This window comes from Podarcis liolepis (genome assembly GCF_965112155.1).
Source record: "Podarcis liolepis genome assembly, chromosome: 7".
NCBI classification, from domain to species: Eukaryota; Metazoa; Chordata; class Lepidosauria; order Squamata; family Lacertidae; genus Podarcis; species Podarcis liolepis.
In genome coordinates this window covers 87,468,435-87,485,003 of record NC_139561.1, presented here as the reverse complement: position 1 = coordinate 87,485,003, position 16,569 = coordinate 87,468,435, and the positions used below count along the sequence as shown (strand labels likewise).

General features: G+C 47.6%; 1 protein-coding gene and 1 long non-coding RNA gene across 2 annotated transcripts in view; both read left to right on the top strand.

The window, feature by feature from the left end:
* The window catches only part of LOC310712640 (glucagon receptor-like), a 49,023-nt gene extending 36,903 nt beyond the window's left edge, over window positions 1-12,120 (top strand). The window contains exons 10-14 of the mRNA XM_083515909.1: window positions 3,001-3,070; window positions 3,910-3,998; window positions 5,166-5,304; window positions 5,459-5,500; window positions 11,176-12,120. Of these exons, the coding sequence (XP_083372035.1) occupies window positions 3,001-3,070; window positions 3,910-3,998; window positions 5,166-5,304; window positions 5,459-5,500; window positions 11,176-11,505 (670 nt within the window). The 3' untranslated portion in view covers window positions 11,506-12,120. The remainder of the gene's footprint in view (window positions 1-3,000; window positions 3,071-3,909; window positions 3,999-5,165; window positions 5,305-5,458; window positions 5,501-11,175) is intronic.
* LOC310712747 overlaps window positions 1-16,569 on the top strand; it is a 410,683-nt gene that overhangs the window by 287,734 nt on the left and 106,380 nt on the right. The window lies entirely within an intron of this gene.

Here is a 16,569-nt window from a genome sequence, read left to right as displayed (position 1 = left end):
GGGTTGCAATATCGCTGGGGACTGCTTCACTGATGCGTCTGGCTGGGCCCCAGTGCCTCTGTCTCCAGCCAGACATCGTCGTTTCCCTGCTGGGCTTCGCTGCATTGTGTGGCCACTTTCACCGTTGCGGAGGCTGCAGTGTGCTTGGAGCTCCTCTGGGGACACTCTTTCGCCAAGTGTTGAGGGCTCTCGCATATGTAACACTTCCTGGTCCCTCTAGGAGGTTTAGTCTTGACTGCTGTCGGTGCAGAGGCTCTGCTAGCTGACTGAGCCCTGGCGCCTCCCACTTCCATAGGTTCCACTCCCCCTCCTGGCGGAGGTGTGGATTGCGCACGCGCTGCTTCCCTTGGAACGAAAGAGAAACTTCTCGCTGCTTCGCGCCCTCCACGTCCTTCATCTCTGCACCATGGACGTTCTTCCAGCCTCACCCCCACAGTCAGCGCCCTTTGGACCACCTCCTGCGTGCTTCGGGGCCTCTCCCCCCTCGCAATTTCATCCTTCACAGCAGAGCTGAGACCCTCCCAGAACAGGTCCCTGACTGGGGGCGAGTCCCGGTCCCATTCCAATGCACTGACCAGCGCAAAAAAGCGGGCGTGGTACTGTCGGACGCTCGCCCTCCCTTGTTTCAGTCCATGAATCTCCCGTCGGGCAAGATCCACATCAATGGTAGACAAAAAACATGCATCCATCGCTTTGATAAAGGCATCTGCACTCTGAAGCGCCGGATCTTTATCCCTCCACAAATTGCGCAGCCACGCCTTCGCATCCCCATGCAAATGGGACAGTATAAACCCCACTTTCTCTTGCTCATCTCTAAAGTCTTTTGCCAGCAGTTGCAGTGCGCACATCACATCTGCTCGAAAGTTGGGGTACTGTTGTAAATTCCCATCGAAGTGAGCCACCAGCCCTCCTGCTCTCCGTGCCAACCCAACCCCCTCCGGTCTGGGTCCTGGCTGCCCATGCTTAACCCATGCTTCAAACCTGGCGTGGAGATCTCGGTAGGCGGCTGCCACATCCTCCTCCCTTTTCTTGGATGCCAGTACCTCCGCATTCAATTGGGTAACTGCCTGTTGCAGCGCTGAAACTTTCTCTGCTTCCGTCATCTTTGCCAACCGTCGTGAGCTTGCTCCCACACACCGATCCCCTCCTCCAGCTGCTTCTGTCTCCGCTGCGAGGTATCAGGTGTCAGAAGCTTGTGAGACGGGTCTTACTGTCAGGGCTGCCGCCCAGTCCCAGCTCACATAGGACCAAGTCAGCCAGCGTTCAGTTTCAAAGAGTCTTTATTGGATTACAGGTTCCATTTCCAAACTGCAACGTGCAGCCCTACTTCTTCTAGGTCAGAACGACGAAGACCCGTCTGAGTCTCCGCCTCTAGCGCACCAGCTTAATACCCTAGCCTTGCTCCACCTCCTGCGCCTTTCCTTCCGTCTCTGGGTCCTCCTGCCCCCCTGGGTCTCTCCTTTCCTACTCTCTTCTGACGCGGACCCCCCTGACCCTTCCGCCTCCTTGCGGCGGGCTTTGGGACTCGGTTCACTCTCTGGGCTGCTGGCTGCGCCAGCTTCCGTTACATTTGAACTTGGCGCGCGCGCCCAACTCTCCACTTTCCTCTTGATCGTTTCCTCGCTCCCCGAGGTGGGCGTGACTACTCCTGACTCATGCCCTCCCTCCTTCTGAAAGTCTCCGGAGCCCGATATCTGGTCCCCTTTCTCCCCGCTGCTCCCGGCTGGGAACGTGGGTCCCGATCTCCAACTGCTGCTTTCTGATCCCTCTCTGGACCCTTCTTCCTGGGGTGTCCCCCTGCTCTCCCCCCTTGCTCTGGCTGCTGGCGCTCCCTTCTGGGAATCCTCGGACTCGCTAGACAGGCTCGGTGATCTCGGGTCGTCATCCCCACTCATCCTTCCTTCGTATTCCTCCCCCTCGCTCTCTGTCTCCTCCCTTCTCTGCGTCTCTGCTCCTGAACCCCTGACAACATCAAACATTAAAAGCTTCCTGAAACAGGGCTGCCTTCAGATGTCTTCTAAAAGCCTGGTAGTTGATGTTCTCTTTGACATCTGGTGGGAGGGTGTTCCACAGGGAAGGCGCCACTACCGAGAAGGCCCTCTGCCTGGTTCCCTGTAACTTGGCTTCTCGCAGCAAGGGAACTGCCAGAAGGCCCTCGGTGCTAGACCTCAGTGTCTGGGCAGAACGATGGGGGTGGAGATGCTCCTTCAGGTATACTGGACCATGGCCGTTTAGGGCTTTAAAGGTCAGCACCAACACTTTGAATTGTGCTCGGAAACGTACTGGGAGCCAATGTAGGTCTTTCAAGACCGGTGTTATGTGGTCTCTGCGGCCGCTCCCAGTCACCAGTCTAGCTGCCGCGGTCTGGATTAGTTGTAGTTTCCGGGTCACCTTCAAAGGTAGCCCCACGTAGAGCGCATTGCAGTAATCCAAGCGGGAGATAACCAGAGCATTCACCACTCTGGCGAGGCAGTCCGCAGGCAGATAGGGTCTCAGCCTGCGTACCAGATGGAGCTGGTAAACAGCTGCCCTGGATACAGATTTGACCTGTGCCTCCATGGACAGCTGTGAGTCCAAAATGACTCCCAGGCTGCGCACCTGGTCCTTCAGGGGCACAGTTACCCCATTCAGGACCAGGGAATCCTCCACACCTGCCCGCCTCCTGTCCCCCCAAAACAGTACTTCTGTCTTGTCAGGATTCAACCTCAATCTGTTAGCCGCCATCCAACCTGATCCAACCTAGCTGGCTGATTTCTGATTCTAACATCTTATATATATTTTTACTGCCTTTTATGTATAATTCTTGTAAACTTCATGTGTGTGTGAATGGTGTTATATACAGTGGAACTTCAGTTGTTGAACGTAATCCGTTCCAGAAGCCTCTTCGACTTCCGAAACGTTTGACAACCGAGGCGCAATTGCCCATCGGTAGACAGGGGTTGTTCATCCCTCCTTCGACCTGCTGACCCCTTTTTAATTGCTCCCCACCTCCTTCCACAGATGCTGGGAGAGAAACGACAACATGGGCTATTGGTGGATCATCCGTTGCCCGATTCTGCTAGCAATCTTTGTAAGTTGCCGAGGAACAGAGAAACTGCCTTTTACTCTTTCAGAGCATCGGTGCCTCTCAGTAGGTTAGAAAGATTTACAGTGGTACCTCGGGTTACATACGTGTCAGGTTACAGACTCCGCTAACCCAGAAATATTACCTCAGGTCAAGAACTTTGCTTCAGGATGAGAACAGAAATTGTGCTCTGGCAGCACTGCGGCAGCAGGAGGCCCCATTAGCTAAAGTGGTGCTTCAGGTTAAGAACAGTTTCAAGTTAAGAACGGACCTCCGGAACGAATTAAGTACTTAACCTGAGGTACCACTGTATTAAGGAGAAAGTGTCATGTGAGTGCATCAAATATCCTTTTTGCAGTACAGTGGTACCTCGGGTTACAGATGCTTCAGGTTACAGACTCCACTAACCAAGAAATAGTACCTCGGGTTAAGAACTTTGCTTCAGGATGAGAACAGAAATCGCTTGGTGGCAGCAGGAGGCCCTATTAGCTAAAGTGGTGCTTCAGGTTAAGAACAGTTTCAGGTTAAGAATGGACCTCCAGAATGAATTAAGTTCTTAACTTGAGGTACCACTGTACTAGCGTAGGAGAAACGTTGGGGTTTTTTGCCCTGGGACATCAGGTATGTGAACAGAACAGAGGGAATGTCATGTGGTTCTTAAACAGCCCCCCCCCCCCACTGCAGGAACAGGCAGACTAAGAACAATTTTTGAGGATGTGCCCATTGTCTAATGTCAATATGCCTGTGGCATTGCTGATATCGGTGGCAGACATCAGAGGGGTGACGCGGCTGGATTGGAGAGGTTGCTGCCAATCGGACCCCTTTCCTTCTTTCCCATTTTCCAGGTCAACTTTGTGATCTTCATACGCATCATCAATATCCTGGTCTCCAAACTCCGGGCGCAACAGATGCGTTACACAGATTACAAATTCAGGTAGGTGAGAAATCTACCTACAAGAGATTGCCTGTCACCCAATCAGGCATTTTGTAGAAAGAGTTGACTTCTTGAAAAACAGCAACTATCTGATAATAAATTTATTATTATTATTAATTATTATTATTATTATTAATACCCCACCCATCTGGCTACGTTTCCTCAGCCACTCTGGGCGGCTTCCAACAGAACACTAAAATACAATAGTCTATTAAACATTAAAAGCTTCCCTAAACAAGGCTGCCTTCAGATGTCTTCTAAAAGTCTGGTAGTTGTTCTTCTCTTTGACATCTGGTGGGAGGGCGTTCCATAGGGCGGGTGCCACTACCAAGAAGGCCCTCTGCCTGGTTCCCTGTAACTTGGCTTCTCTCAGTGAGGGAACCGCCAGAAGGCTCTCAGCGCTGGACCTCATTGTCCGGGCAGAACAATGGGGGTGGAGACGCTCCTTCAGGTATACTGGACCGAGGCCGTTTAGAGCTTTCAAGGTCAGCACCAATGCTTTGAATTGTGCTCGGAAACGTACTGGGAGCCAGTGTAGGTCTTTCAAGACTGGCGTTATATGGTCTCGGTGGCCGTTCCCAGTCACCAGTCTAGCTGTCGCATTCTGGATAAACTGCAGTTTCCGGGTCACCTTCAAAGGTAGCCCCACATAGAGCGCATAGAGTAGTCCAGGCAAGAGATAACTAGAGCGTGCACCCATTCCACCCATGGCTTATTGCAGATATTAACAATGCACAACAGGAACCAACTGGATGCATAAAAAAATAACTCCTTTTGGAATAAAACATTGCCCAGGCCCATAAGTTGAATTCAAGCTTTACTTGTAGAACTTCCTTCAAAAGAGAACAAAAGCAAGAGAGCCACATCCAGATAAATATTTTGCAACCTCTGGAGCAAAGCTTCCCTGCTTCTTTCCCCAACCCTTGCTTTGGCTATTGAGCACACATTCAGGATATGAGAAAGTGTCATGGGCGCCAGCCACAAAATGGCTGCCGCGAGGGTGTGGCATGTCACAAAATGGCTTTTACAGGTGTGTGTGGCGCAACACTATCCACTGTGGATTTTTGAGGGGATATTTACAGCGTGCGTGACCAACGTGGCAAAGCCTCTTAGTTCCCCGCTTCGCACATGCCCAGAAACTCACTCCATTTCTTCGCTTCTTTTTAGGTTGGCCAAGTCAACGCTGACCCTCATCCCGCTGCTGGGGATTCATGAGGTGGTATTTGTGCTGGTCACTGAGGAACATGCCCAGGGCACCTTGCGATACGTCAAATTCTTCTTTGAGTTGTTGCTCAACTCCTTACAGGTACTGGGTAGATCTTTGATATCAGTGTTCTTATCATTTAGAGCACGCATACCCTACTTTTCAGCCTTCTGCAATTATAAGTTTGCAGCGTGTTATCAGTCCTCTGTCCTGTCACATTTTTTTAAATAATAAAAAAAAATTATTATTCTTTCAGGGATTGCTGGTGAGCGTCCTCTACTGCTTTGTCAATAAAGAGGTAGGTCATTGGAAAGGCATTCTGCTTCTCCTTGTGCAAGCATGGAGCTGGCTGGCTCAAAGTCTTTATTGTTGTTGTTGTTTAGTTGTTTAGTCGTGTCCGACTCTTCGTGACCCCCTGGACCAGAGCACGCCAGGCACTCCTGACTTCCACTGCCTCCCGCAGTTTGTTCAAACTCATGCTGGTAGCTTCGAGAACACTGTCCAACCATCTCATCCTCTGTCGTCCCCTTCTCCTTGTGCCCTCCATCTTGTAATAGTGCCACTGTATTCTGCTCTGGTCAGACCCCACCTGGAGTACTGTGTCCAGTTCTGGGCACCACAGTTCAAGAAGGACACTGACAAACTGGAATGTGTCCAGAGGAGGGCAACCAAAATGGTCAAAGGCCTAGAAATGATGCCTTATGAGGAACGGCTAAGGGAGCTGGGCATGTTTAGCCTGGAGAAGAGGAGGTTAAGGGGTGATATGATAGCCATGTTCAAATATATAAAAGGATGTCACATAAAGGAGGGAGAAAGGTTGTTTTCTGCTGCTCCAGAGAAGCGGACACGGAGCAATGGATCCAAACTACAAGAAAGAAGATTCCACCTAAACATTAGGAACAACTTCCTGACAGTAAGAGCTGTTCGACAGTGGAATTTGCTGCCAAGGAGTGTGGTGGAGTCTCCTCCTTTGGAGGTCTTTAAGCAGAGGCTTGACAACCATATGTCAGGAGTGCTCTGATGGTGTTTCCTGCTTGGCAGGGGGTTGGACTCGACGGCCCTTGTGGTCTATTCCAACTCTATGATTCTATGATTCTATGATCTTTCCCAACATCAGGGTCTTTTCCAGGGAGTCTTCTCTTCTCATGAGGTGGCCAAAGTCTTGGAGCCTCAGCTTCAGGATCTGTCCTTCCAGTGAGCACTCAGGGCTGATTTCCTTCAGAATGGATCGGTTTGATCTTCTTGCAGTCCATGGGACTCTCAAGAGTCTCCTCCAGCACCAGAATTCCAGCACCATAATTCATAAGCTCAAAGTCTAGGAGTAGTTTTTTTGTGCAAACTTGGACTAGTAAGCTTGTTCCTACTGGTCACAAACTCTTGGGCTGAACATGTGCTCAGAGTCACCCTCTCCCCTGAATTCTAAGGCAGCGTCCTGTTGTGGTTAGAGCAATGTCCACCAATTTGGATGGCTTTAATTTTTTTTAATATTAATTTATTAATTTGGTTTTGCAAATTAATTTTTTACAATCACATGTGCAACATACAACATAGAAACAAGATTCCAAAAAATCTCCTTTGCGGGTCCTATTGTTAGTCATTTCTTCCTGCATCTTTTATAATAATCCAAACCTTTTACATCTCCGTTATATCCAAAATTCACCATTATAACTACAAGTGCTATTCCAATCCTACTAACGGTTTTAACTGTTTACCATGGTTTTTAAGAGAAGTTGTAAATTTCCCCCATTCCTTATTAAAATTTTGGTCTTCCTCATTTCTAATTCTTCCGATCATTTCTGCCATTTCGGAATCTGCCATTCTTCTCTGTTTGGGACTTTATCTTTTTCTTTTGAAATAATTTTTATTTGGTTTTACAGAATCAATCACACAATTACAGTGGTGCCCCGCAAGACGAATGCCTCGCAAGACGAAAAACCTGCTAGACGAAAGGGTTTTCCGTTTTTCGATGCGCTTCGCAAGACGAATTTCCCTATGGGCTTGCTTCGCAAGACGAAAACGTCTTGCGAGTATTGTGATTTTTTTCGCTTTCCTCCCCCCCTTTTTCTAATCCGCTAAGCCGCTAATAGCCACTAAACCGCTAATAGCGCTAATCCGCTAAGCCGCTAATAGGGTTGCTTCGCAAGACGAAAAAACCGCTAGACGAAGAGACTCGCGGAACGGATTATTTTCGTCTTGCGAGGCACCACTGTAACATTCTTGAACCCACTGAAAATAAAACAAGATTCTTTAGAATCTTAGGACTTCCTTTCTTCCCTCCGTGGCTTCTTTAAATACGTATGTCAACTGCATATTATAGTTCATCCAAATTACAGTCCTCCGTTGTTTCCAAAGTCTTTGTAACATTGCAAGAGTTATTTAAAGCCTGCCAAAGAGTTCAGGTGTTTACAGTGTTCTTTTAAATACAATCAATATTTATCCCGGAGTGGGACGCGGGTGGCACTGTGGGTTAAACCACAGAGCCTAGGGCTTGCCGATCAGAAGGTCAGCGGTTCGAATCCCCGTGACGGGGTGAGCTCCCATTGCTCGGTCCCAGCTCTTGCCCACCTAGCAGTTTGAAAGCACGTCAAAGTGCAAGTAGATAAATAGGTACCACTCCGGTGGGAAGGTAAACAGCGTTTCCGTGCACTGCTCTGGTTCGCCAGAAGCGGCTTAGTCATGCTGGCCACATGACCCGGAAGCTGTACTCCGGCTCTCTCGGCCAATAAAGCGAGATGAGCGCCGCAACCCCAGAGTTGGTCACAACTGGACCAAATGGTCAGGGGTCCCTTTACCTTTATATTTATCCCAATCTCTACTAAGTTTCGATCTTCCTGATTTCTCATTTTCCCAGTCAATCATCTTGCCATTTTCGCATAATATAGTAGTTTCATCTGCCAGTCCGCCTTCGTAGGCATTTTGTCATTTTCCCATTTCTGGGCAAGCAGCATCCTTGCAGCCGTAGTAGCGTACATGAACAGTCTTTTCAATTCTTTCGGTATATCGGGGCTTTATCTTCTTTGCATCTCTGGGCCAATAACATCCGTGCAGCTGTGGTCGCATACATAAATTCAGTGGTACCTTGGTTTTCCAACTGAATCTGTTCCGGAAGTCCGTTCCAAAATCAAAGCGTTCCAAAACCAAGGCACGCTTTCCCATAGAAAGTAATGTAAAATGGATTAATCCGTTCCAGACTTTTAAAAACAACCCCTAAAACAGCAATTTAGCATGAATTTTACTATGTAACGAGACCATTGACCCATAAAATGAAAGCAATAAACAATGTACTGCAGTTACACAATCAATCGGTAGCTGAACCGGGTTCTGCAGAGCCACAAAAACAAAACAGAAAACCCACAAAAACACGAAATAAATAGTGAAAACAGACAGACTTCAGCATAACACTCAAAACAGAAGTGTGGCACTCAAATCAGAAGCATAACACTCAAAACGGAGCACGTTCAGCTTCCAAAAAAAGTTTGCAAACCAGAACACTTACTTCCGGGTTTGCAGTGTTTGGGTTCCAAGTTGTTTGAGTACCAAGGCGTTTGAGAACCAAGGTACCACTGTAGCCTTTTTTGCTCTTTCGGCACCCAGAATTCCAATTTGGATGCCTTTAAAAGCAGAGTTGCCATATTTCAAAGAGTGAAAATCGTTGTTGAGCATTTTGGGGTTTTTTTTTTGGCAAATACAGTGGTGCCTCGCAAGACGAAATTAATTCGTTCCGCGAGTTTTGTCGCCTTGCGAAGCACGGTGTCGGGAAAGTTTTGGAAAAGCTTCAAAAACCACCAAAGTCTTAAAAAACCTCCAAAAAGGCTACCACACCGCGTTCTGTGAGTTGCTCCTCGAAGTCACGTCGCAACTGTATTAACGGTGTTAAGAAAAAGGAAACAAACTTGCAAGACAAAATCAAATATCTTTAATACAGTCAATGACCAGGAAGCAATTTATAAAATATGTGCTAGAAGTAGCAGTAAAAATATGGCCAATTCTCAGAATTGGTGCTTATATTTATGACCAGGTTTCGAGTTTTGAGTTTTTAAAATTCAGTGCAGAAGTCGCTACTGTTTATTATCGTTCCTTCGATGTTTACAGTTTGAGCTCCTTTTGCTCGTCTTATTCTTGTTGCAATGTAACAGTACTTTGCCACGGCCCTGTTAATTTCGGGCTCTTTGTCAGCTAAGAGGTGTCTGATATAGGTGTCGTCTGTATTTTCCTCAGAATCGGTTCGATCAGCTCTTTTCTTGAGTCTCGATATAATGGGCAGTATAAGATGACATGCCCAATGGATTCGATTTCATTGCTGCCGTCTTGCGAAGCAAGCCCATAGGGAAAATCTTCTTGCGAAGCAGCTCAAAAAACAAAAAACCCTTTCGTCTAGCCAGTGGCGTAGCGTGGGGGGTGCAGGGGGGGCCGGCCGCACCGGGTGCAACATCTGGGGGTTAGGGTTAGGGGGCGCAAGTCCACGGGTTAGGGGGCGCAAATCCACGGGTTAGGGGGTGCAAATTACTTGCCTTGCCCCGGGTGCTGACAACCCACGCTACGCCACTGCGTCTAGCGAGTTTTTTGTCTTGCAGGGCATTCGTCTTGCAAGGTACCACTGTACAGTACTTCCGATATGGTTTGTTGTATGATGGCTGTGCTCTTGCCTCTGAATACCTGTTGCTGGAATCCCCAGGAAGGGAGAGGGCTCTTGTGTTCGAATCTTGCTTGAGGGTTTCCTTCAGATGCTGGACCAGATGAGCAACCGGCCTGATCCAGCTCTTCCGATGGTCCTAGACCTTAAATTTTTAACACTTTAAACAATGATTTTTATGATTTCTCTATTTCCTTCTGAGGAAACTGAATAGTTCAGTGAAACAAGGTTTGCACCCGGCATCCCGTTAAGGCTTTGTTCAATTCTAGGTTTTTCTAATTTCTTCCTTAAACTTTTTGATTTTTGTTATTTAGTTTAATTCTATAAGATAATAAAAAGGTAAAGGTAAAGGGACCCCTGACTATTAAGTCCAGTCGTGGCCGACTCTGGGGCTGCAGCGCTCATCTCGCTTTATTGGCCGAGGGAGCCGGCGTACAGCTTCCAGTTCATGTGGCCAGCATGACTAAGCCCCTTCTGGCGAACCAGAGCAGCGCACGGAAACGCCGTTTACCTTCCCGCCGGAGTGGTACCTATTTATCTACTTGCACTTTGACGTGCTTTCGAACTGCTAGGTTGGCAGGAGCAGGGGGAACTCACCCCGTCGCAGGGATTCGAACCACCGACCTTCTGATCGGCACATCCTCAGCTCTGTGGTTTAACCTGCAGCGCCACCCGCGTCCCCTATAATATAATATTTCTAGTCAATTACTTCTCGTTTCTGGGATATTCACGGTATTTCATTTCTTTTGTGCAATTTCTCGGTTCTGTGACTGTCTTTTTTCTACAGTGGTACCTCAGGTTAAGAACTTAATTCGTTCCGGAGGTCCACTCTTAACCTGAAACTGTTCTTAACCTGAAGCACCACTTTAGCTAATGGGGGCCTCCTGCTGCCACCGTGCTGCCGGAGCACAGTGGTACCTCGAGTTAAGAACTTACTTCGTTCTGGAGGTCTGTTCTTAACCTGAAACTGTTCTTAACCTGAAGCACCACTTTAGCTAATGGGGCCTCCTGCTGCCACCGTGCCGCCGGAGCACAGTGGTACCTCGAGTTAAGAACTTACTTCGTTCTGGAGGTCTGTTCTTAACCTGAAACTGTTCTTAACCTGAAGCACCACTTTAGCTAATGGGGCCTCCTGCTGCCGCTGCACAATTTCTGTTCTCATCCTGAAGCAAAGTTCTTAACCCAAGGTATTATTTCTGGGTTAGTGGAGTCTGTAACCTGAAGCGTATGTAACCTGAAGCGTATGTAACCTGAGGTCCCACTGTATTGGCTTCTGGTGGTCCTAGGCAAGCTGCCATGGCACCACCAATCACCCCCAATTTTCTTTCTTCTTCCTCCAGGTCCAATCCCAGATCCAAAGGACATGGCAGAGGTGGAAGCTGGGCAGCAGCCTGCTAGAGAAACAGGGCCAGAGCCTCAGCCACTGGGCTTCCTGGCACAGCCGAAGCAGCCGCCGCAAAAAGGTCGCTTATCCTGCGCCCCACACACACCCGGGAGAAAAGGGCCTCCCCGGCGGCCTTGGCAACACAGCAGTTGCTCCACAGACGCACATCAGCACCAAATCTTTTCAGTACGTCCCTGTCAGGATGAAGTCCCAGGACAAGGTTGCGGGGTCCGCTGTCGCCGGGCAGACTTTTCCGAGCCCTGGTTGCCCCCCAGTCAGCTGCTGAGCACCCCCTCCCCCCCGCCAGTGTCTTCTGACATCCCAGAGGATATGGAAGAAGATTGTCAGCTTTTCCGAAACATGATACGGGGCTGCCCGGGCCGGTGGTAAGAAAAGACTTCCCAGTGCAGCTGTGGATTCCTAGAAGATGTGAAAACTCTCGTATAGCAAGATATGTGAACGGCACATTGCGTGCGGCTGTTTTTATTGACTGTCTGGAAGGACCAGCTGGTGAAAAAGGTTAGCAGCCCATCTTTGGAGAGGCTTCCAAAACTGTTTGTGCCCCTGCGGGCGTGTCGAACGCCAGTCACCTACTCACCTGTAGTGTATGTAAGAATCGCCTCAAGGCGACCCAGTATAAGAACCATATTTTTCAAGAGTTAAATTTTTTTTGGTACTACAGTGGTACCTCGGGTTACAGACACTTCAGGTTACAGACGCTTCAGGTTACAGACTCTGCTGACCCAGTAATAGTACCTCGGGTTAAGAACTTTGCTTCAGGATGAGAACAGAAATCGTGCGGCGGCGGCAGGAGGCCCCATTAGCTGAAGTGGTGCTTCAGGTTAAGAACAGTTTCAGGTTAAGAACGGACCTCCAGAACGAATTAAGTTCTTAATCCGAGGTAAAGGTAAAGGGACCCCTGACTATTAGGTCCAGTCATGACCGACTCTGGGGTTGCGGCGCTCATCTCGCTTTATTGGCCGACGGAGCCGGTGTACAGCTTCTGGGTCATGTGGCCAGCATGACTAAGCCGCTTCTGGTGAACTGGAGCAGCGCACGGAAATGCCGTTTACCTTCCCGCCGGAGCAGTACCTATTTATCTACTTGCAGTTTGACGTGCTTTCGAACTGCTAGGTTGGCAGGAGCAGGGACCCAGCAATGGGAGCTCACCCCATTGCGGGGATTCGAACCGCCGACCTTCTGATCGGCAAGTCCTAGGCTCTGTGGTTTAACCCACAGCACCACCCGCGTCCCTTCTTAACCCGAGGTACCACTGTATTATATTCAAATAGATTATTGAATGTTACTTTATTTATTATAAACCATTCAATTTTAAAGTTACGTTTTCACTACGACTTTTTGTATTGGATCAGATTATTATAATGCACGTGTTGTTTGTTGTATATTTTGTTTCTGTCAACCGCCTTGCGTGTCGCAAATATGGAAAGGTGGAATACGAATTAAAAGCGAAACGACCTGAAATGAAATATGAACTGGAAAAGAGCTGATGGTGTTTTGCTTCTGGTCAAGCTTCCAATGCGTCACATATGATTTGTGTGACTGTGTGTGGACATTGGGCAAGATGGCTAGTGGCAGATCGTATAATAGATAGATAGATAGATTCTTTATTGTCATTACACTAGTGCAACATTGCACAAGTGCAACGAAATTGGATGCCATCCCTTAAAAACAACAAAAGCAAAACACAACAACAACCAAACAAACCACCTTCCAACCACACCCACACCCACACCCATCAAACTCCCAGGTCTCACTATCGAGTTACAGCATTCAAAAAGGCCACAGCTCTTGGATAGAAACTATTTTTCAGTCTATTTGTCCTTGACTTGATGTTTCTATACCTCCTGCCAGAAGGCAGTAGTGCAAACAGACTGTATCCCGGGTGAGAGGGTGACCAATAATCCTTTGGGCTGTGGTTATGACCTTCTGGAGCACCTATAATCATAGAATTGAAGAGTTGGAAGGGACCTAAAAGTCACTTTTGTGGACTACAAGTCTCTTGAATACAGGTATAGGCAGGTGTACACATTTAGCTGACCGACAGGTGTTTTGGGGGGGTCTTTAGCTAAGGGGTGACAGCACTCTGGGCTCCTCTACAAGGGTGGATTGGTGTCAAGGCAAACCAGTATTTTGAAATGGTGAACACAACAACCACTTCCATGTACATTGTTCATACTGAGCTGTCACCTTTGTGACGTACGGCATGTGAGATACAAAGAAGACCGACTGCTAGATGTGAGAGGGACAGCAACAGATCTTGGGTCCAAATCAGGTTAGATGAGCCAGAAGCAGCATCTAATTTAACCCTGATCTAATCAATAGCGATGTATGGAAGTGAGAGCTGGACCATCAAGAAGGCTGATCGCCGAAGAATTGATGCTTTTGAATTCTGGTGCTGGAGGAGACTCTTGAGAGTCCCATGGACTGCAAGAAGATCAAACCTATCCGTTCTGAAGGAAATCAGCCCTGAGTGCTCACTGGAAGGACAGATCCTGAAGCTGAGGCTCCAATACTTTGGCCACCTCATGAGAAGAGAAGACTCCCTGGAAAAGACCCTGATGTTGGGAAAGAGGAGAAGGGGATGACAGAGAACGAGATGGTTGGACAGTGTTCTCAAAGTTACCAGCATGAGTTTGACCAAACTGTGGGAGGCAGTGGAAGACAAGAGTGCCTGGCGTGCTCTGGTCCATGGGGTCACAAAGAGTCGGACACGACTAAACAACTAAACAACAACAACAAATCAATCCCAGAAATCAATACCGAAGCTGACGTAAAACAACACCCTCCTTAAATTAATCAAGCTTTCTTTATTTCTTAGCACGTCGTCCTTCTGTAGGGTGGAGGTCCATTACTCACAGATTGCGTTAATCCCATATCCACCTCCTTTTGTGTTTAGGCACAAGGAGCCTTATTGAAGTGAGATAACCCCTTCCTAATCCCATTTTCACTGGGAGCATGCTCTTTGATTCACTCAGCTGGGGTGTCCCAGGAATTCCCCGCCCAACTCCTTCTGTTGAGGAATGTCCCTCACTACTTAATCATTTTTCTGCCCCGCATGGTCCTTAATCTCATCATCCTTTGTCTCCAAGACCACCTCCCTCTGGAAGTCCTGGCCCTATAAAGGCCAGCTCCCAGTCCTGTAGGTTAGTACAATCCTTCGGGAGAGAAGTTGTCTGCTGGGTGCTCCATGCTTTTTCTCTTCGAAGTGGCTCCTTGTCACAGATACCTGCTGGATCTAGACCTCTTCAGCCTTAGCTAGCTGAGACGAGCCACAAACCCAGCCGCTCTGTTCGGAGGCCTTTTTCGAAAACTACTTGGGAAGTATTCCCTGGAATCCATGTTGCATGCTGCCTTGTAACCTCATTAACTCCACATTTGCTTTTCTCTAGAAAAAGGTAAGAATTGGGGTTTCGTTCTGCCCTTTTCCCTTATGGGGTATCCAAGAGCCCATATAGAGTCCTTACAGAGGTTCCCTATTGGTAGGAGAAGATAACAGAGGTCAACCAGAGAATATTGAGAAGCAAAGCACAGTGGCGTAGCGTGGGTTGTCAGCACCCGGGGCAAGGCAAGTAATTTGCGCCCCCTAACCCGTGGATTTCCCCCCCTAACCCTAACCCCCAGATGTTGCGCCTGGTGTGGCCGGCCCCCCTGCACCCCCCACGCTACGCCACTGGCAAAGCAGCTAGTAAGCTTGATCTTTATTGATCTGCTGCAACAGGGTGCTCCCCTCACCCGCAGGAGAGGAGGAAGAACCCAGAAAAATGGCATGCAAGGCCTTATAAAGACTTTTGAAATTCCACCCTGTAGATCAAGACCACCCCCAGAAACATCATACATACATCACAGAAGGGGTGTAACCTAAGACCACCCCTCAGATACATCACACCTACATCACAGAAAAGGCGGTCTAAAACAGAAATTTGAATGTTTTTCTCCTGTCCTTGTTTATCTCCTGTCTGGCAGGTTACTTGATTGGATTTCCTGGGGAGCCTGGCCATTCTTTTGTAGTGATAAATACTTAGTTCCTGGGCCATGTCACAGGCTCATACCCTATTCATATCTGAAATGTGCCCTTAAGACAGGATTTGTGAGGAAAGAGACAATGGGGAGGTTTCCCACTTTGACCTTGCAGAGAAAACATTTGGTCAATTTAGGAATCAAAATGGTTCCAGGTTGGTCTTCCTGTGCTGATCTATGTACAGTGGTGCCTCGCAAGACAAAAACAATCTGTTCCGCGAGTCTCTTCGTCTTGCGGTTTTTTCGTCTTGCAAAGCAACCCTATTAGCGGCTTAGCGCTATTAGCGGTTTAGCGGTTTAGCGGCTATTAAAGGCTTAGCGGCTTAGAAAAAGGGGGGGGGAGCGAAAAAAATTGCAAGACTCGCAAGACGTTTTCGTCTTGCGAAGCAAGCCCATAGGGAAATTTGTCTTGTGAAGCACATTGAAAAACAGAAAACCCTTTCATCTAGCGGGTTTTTCATCTTGCTAGGCATTCGTCTTGCGGGGCACCACTGTACGTGCTTGGTTGGTACACTTATGAACATTACCATATATCTAAGACCATAAAATTCCTATCACAGTTCCTTCTTCCTTTTCCCCTCCTGGCATTCCAAGCAAATTTGTGCACCATTAAGCATTTGTCCTGATTCATTCGCAGGGAGTTTAGACAGTGTCGACTGTTTAATGAAGTTAGAGAAATTGTTGGCTCGCATTTTCCACTGGCATTTCCCTTTCCAATATGGCGAGGTGGGGCACGTTGAGAGGGGTGCTAAAAAGTTATAACGTAACTAGAGAATTCAAAAGATATTTTGGTTAAATATAGTGTAAATATAGTTAAATTTATATTTGGTTAAATATACTTTAGTTTTGCTTGGAAAGTAAAATGAGTGGAAATTGCGTAGAGATCATTAAAAATGATTGCCAAGTACTTGCAGTTATATTATATTTTATCATTATTTATTATTTAGCATTCCCTGACAACTTCAGAAGTTAGAATTAAAATTATGTGGTTTTTTTTCAAAAGCAGTTTCTGTGCTTCTTCATCAAATGTCAAGCTAAATGTTGTCCAGTCACAAAAATAATAGCAGATTTGAATTCCTCACACCCAAAAGCATAAGATCCCCCTCACTGAAGAAATGTGCAAAAATTAAGTTTCACTGTGTTTTCATTATTTATCTCCTCTCTGTTTCTTACTGTCTATAAATGGTGTACTCTTCTGACAGAGGGTTACTTTGCACATGCTCCAAGGCACCCTGTCCTTGGGCTGAGTTTAAAAAAAACCAAGCTGCTCCTCTCAGAAGGAAAACCTGCACTCTGTACATGCTTAGGAACG